The sequence below is a fragment of the Cariama cristata genome, unplaced genomic scaffold (assembly GCF_000690535.1).
Source record: "Cariama cristata isolate BGI_N322 unplaced genomic scaffold, ASM69053v1 scaffold42181, whole genome shotgun sequence".
Classification (NCBI taxonomy): Eukaryota; Metazoa; Chordata; class Aves; order Cariamiformes; family Cariamidae; genus Cariama; species Cariama cristata.
Window position 1 is genome coordinate 338 of NW_009599475.1, and position 3,970 is coordinate 4,307.

General features: G+C 38.1%; 1 protein-coding gene across 1 annotated transcript; it reads left to right on the top strand.

The window, feature by feature from the left end:
- Window positions 1–308: 308 nt before the first annotated feature.
- Window positions 309–3,531, top strand: LOC104168917 (guanylate cyclase soluble subunit beta-2-like; the record flags this gene model as incomplete). Its single annotated transcript, XM_009709684.1, has 5 exons — window positions 309–382; window positions 1,217–1,311; window positions 1,506–1,666; window positions 2,072–2,150; window positions 3,311–3,531. Coding segments are annotated over 5 exons (630 nt in total), but the record flags the coding sequence as incomplete, so codon positions are not given.
- Between the last annotated feature and the right edge of the window lie 439 nt (window positions 3,532–3,970).

The following is a 3,970-nucleotide window of genomic DNA, read 5'->3' on the forward strand; positions in this document are numbered from 1 at the left end:
GTCCAGCCGCCGCAGGGGACGTGCGCTGGGCTGCATGCATGGCACAACGCATGCCTGACCTGGCCTCTCTGGGCCCTCATCTGCAAAACAGGACTGAATGTGTTTGCCCTGTTTTGCTGAATGCTTGTGAAATGCGGAGAGAAAGGCTATGGTGTTTACTGAAAGAGATACTGGCTGTGAAACGTTATTACTTTCTCTTCTGAAATATAAAATTAGCAGTGGAATCTTAAACACAAAAAGGTGGCATGTTTAGGCTGCATTTTGAAGACCAGTATGTCTTTTCCATGTTCATATATTTGCTTTTGCAGTATGGATTTATAAACACATGCCTGAAGTCTTTGGTGGTTGAAAAGTATGGTGAAGAAACATGGGAAAAATTAAGGTAATGTGTTCCCAATAAATGTAGATATTGAAAGAAAATGCTCAGGAGTTTAGCAGCAGAGGACACTAATTTCTCACTGCTAAATGGCAGCTGATCTGTATTTCAAGTAATTATTAGAAGTAACTAGCAGAGCAAAAGCAAGAGTTTCTTACTTTGTAACACTTCATACTCTGATACTAATTTGTCCCAATTAATTTGTTATATCAGATAATTAAGGATGACATTTAGTCTTATAGACAATTGTGCAATAGACTCGCTGGCTCACTGTGACAATATCGAGAAGTAATTATACCGAAAAGATGCCATCCCTGATACGCAGTCAGTTTCATTCCAGTACTTTCAGAAAAGCAGCTAAATATATCACCTTCTCTGGTTTTGTCTTTATGAGCTATATGGCATTTTCCAAGATATTTAGATACATACATATAATAGCCATTGAAGCCAAAATAAAAAATCCACAAGTTTTTGGTCAGGTCTGAAGAGACCCAAGAGCATGGTATTCTGGCCACACTGAACAACAAGCCAGTAGACCAGGAGACAAACTGAGACTCCACTTGCTCTAGCATCCCACAGTATGATGCCCTAATCCCTGAAAGAATTTACCATAATACCATAACATGAAATAGCAAAAATGGAGAGGTGGACACCACCGTTCAGCAGTGTTAAAACAACACTCTGAAACATTAGGGGAAGTAGTGTCTTTCAATATAACGCTTGAGGGAAGTTAAGGAGTGGGTTGACAGCAAACAGTGCTTAATGAACGCCAATTGGGTCACCCAAGCATGTTATACTTACAGGACTGTTGAGACAAGAATGTTGTCTTCTCTGTTGCAGATTGCAGGCTGGAGTCCAGGATTCTTTCTTGACTTTTGAGGTTTATGAAGATGAGATCACAATGCAGCTTGTCGACAAAGCCTGCAAAATATTAGGTATGTGTCACTATGCCTCAAAAATGAACCATTCTGGGTCAAGCCTGAGACCGCAGCCCAGGTTTTAGTGTCCTGTGCTCTTTGGAACACCCTCCCTATGTTGCAAATTTTCTGCATTCACTCGTAATCCACATGACAGCATTTCAAGAACTTCCAAGCCTTTCTTACTCATTAAGGTATCTTTATTTTGCCAGGTGTTCCAGCTGACATGGTTCTGAGGGAGTTTGGAGAGTATTTCTTTCAATTCTGTAAACGCTCAGGCTATGACCACATGCTGAGGACACTGGGTGGAAATCTCTACGAGTTCATAGAGAACCTGGATGCATTGCACAGCTACCTGTCCCTTTCTTACCAGGCAAGTTCAAGTAGTAATTACTGAGCAGGTATGGGTGGGCAACATGAGTTCTAGAGTTTGCAACACAAAAACCAGCATCTCATAGGTGGTTTTCCACATATAGTGAAAAAAGATGCTGTAACAGGCTCTCCTGTGTTGTGAAACTGATTACTCAAAAATGGTAGAACAATTTTAAAAACTATTTTTTTCTGAGTAGTCCTCAACATTAGATACTATTTAGTACATTGGCTCTAATGCATGGTAGATTTTCCTTCACAGGTGAGCATATTTGATTTTCTGTTTTTCACTTATTCATATCACTGCTTATTTTATGAAGACATGAGATGCTTTTGTACAAGTGGAATTCACGAGTATTCTTTATCAGAAAAAGATACTGAGGTTTTGGTTTTGTTTGTTTTTCCTCAGGAGATGAATGCACCATCTTTTAGAGTAGAAAAGAATGAAGACGGGTCAATGCATTTACATTACTATTCTGACAGAAGAGGTCTGTGCCATATTGTGCCAGGTAATCAGATAGAATCAGCTAGTAATGCAATATATATACAGAGTAATCATATGTTTGCAGTTATACTTTTCTCAGATTTCAGAATCTTTTTTCAGATGAGGACTGGCCATGGAGTTGAAGCCTGGTAGAGTTTAGTCAACAGACATCTGACCTCAGTATTTCCCTACTGCCTGATCACTCCTAGCTCCCAGTAGCTTCCATCAAGATTTATGATATGACAACCCAGGTCATAAGTGTCCATTCCTAAAAACTCCTATAGAATTCCCTTCCTGGAAGAAAAATTAAAGTTCATGGTGTGTATTGTGTCTAACTGTTGATTAGTTCTCCGTGACTCATGCTTCACTTACAGTGAAGTAGAAATTATAGTTAATCTGAAGACATCCATCCATCCATCCTGTAATAAACACTCCTGCAGTAATGCAATCTGTGAAACTACTGTTGAACCCTGCTCAAAACTGAATCTTTTACCAGCATTTATAGGAATCTCCACAGTTGTACTTGTGCAAGGGTTAAACAGCTATAAGTGTGTAAGAGATTATCATATTCCTTTCTTTTATAGATGCTGCTGAATTTAGAAGTTTATCAAAACTTCCCCCTTTGTCAAAACTCATTTCTTATTCCTATTGAAGCACAGAACTATTTGGAATTTCAGACAGAGCTTTTCATGTCATTGTCCAGTATTTCGCCTAATAGCTAAGCAGAAATGAGAGGACTGATTGTGCATCTCCATGAAAGATATTTGCTTTCTTTCAAGAGAAAATATTCCACAACAACTGAAATAGATTGTTATAGCAAAATCTCATCAGACCCCTTGCACTTTTTGGGTTAATGGGAATTCATATTATTGCTGTGTATGATTATTTGGACACATTCTTCAAATATCCTGCTGAGCTTCTAGTGGAAATAAGCATTTGTCATCAGACAAGGCAAAAGAAACAGTAACGTTAAAGCTTATCTTCTATGCACATATTCTTATCATGGCAACAGTAGTAGGAACGACCGACATAGGTTGCTTTCTTCTTCCAGAGTCCTTTGGAAAAGTGATTTCTGAAACAGTGAAATTCCGCTGTTGGCCCTCTGAAAGGTAAAATGGAAAGGGATTATTCTTGGCAATACTTTGTCTTTCGTTTCCCCTTCAGGAATCATTGGTGCAGCAGCCCTGGATTTTTTTAACATTGAGATTTCCATGGAAATAATCAATCAAACAGAAGAAGAAGAAAGAACTGGGAAAAAAGAACATACTGTTTTTCTTGTCACTCAAACCCCTGTATTTTCATACAAGGAAAGAAATGATTTTTCTTCTACAACTCAATATCTTGCTGACTCTGAAAAACAAATTGAGAACCAACTGAATAAAGAGGTATTTTAATATTCATTATCACTATATTGTTAAAATGTGGTTAAAGTAACACCACCTTTGAATTTCCCTTTGGATTTATTTCAACAGGACCTTGAAAAAGCCAAGAATACAATTAAAGACAGAGGAAGCTCTGTTTGTCCTGTCAAGAAAAGTCACTGGAAAACAATAAGAGGGATAATCACATTAGGAAAAGGTGAGAGATCATTCAGAGAGAGCTTGTTATAATTTCTGAGTCTCTTCAGTAAGAGTCAGTAAGCCTCCCTATCTCCACTCAGTCATCTGTTTTGAAGTTACCATTCACATTTCCTCTGTGTCTTTTCCGAATGTTTCTGGTTAAGTTTCTTTTGGTTAGACATTGGTAATCAAAGAAAAATTGCAGATAATAAGCATGCTTGGTAATGACAGATACTGAAATGGAACATGACCTGTCACTTTTGTC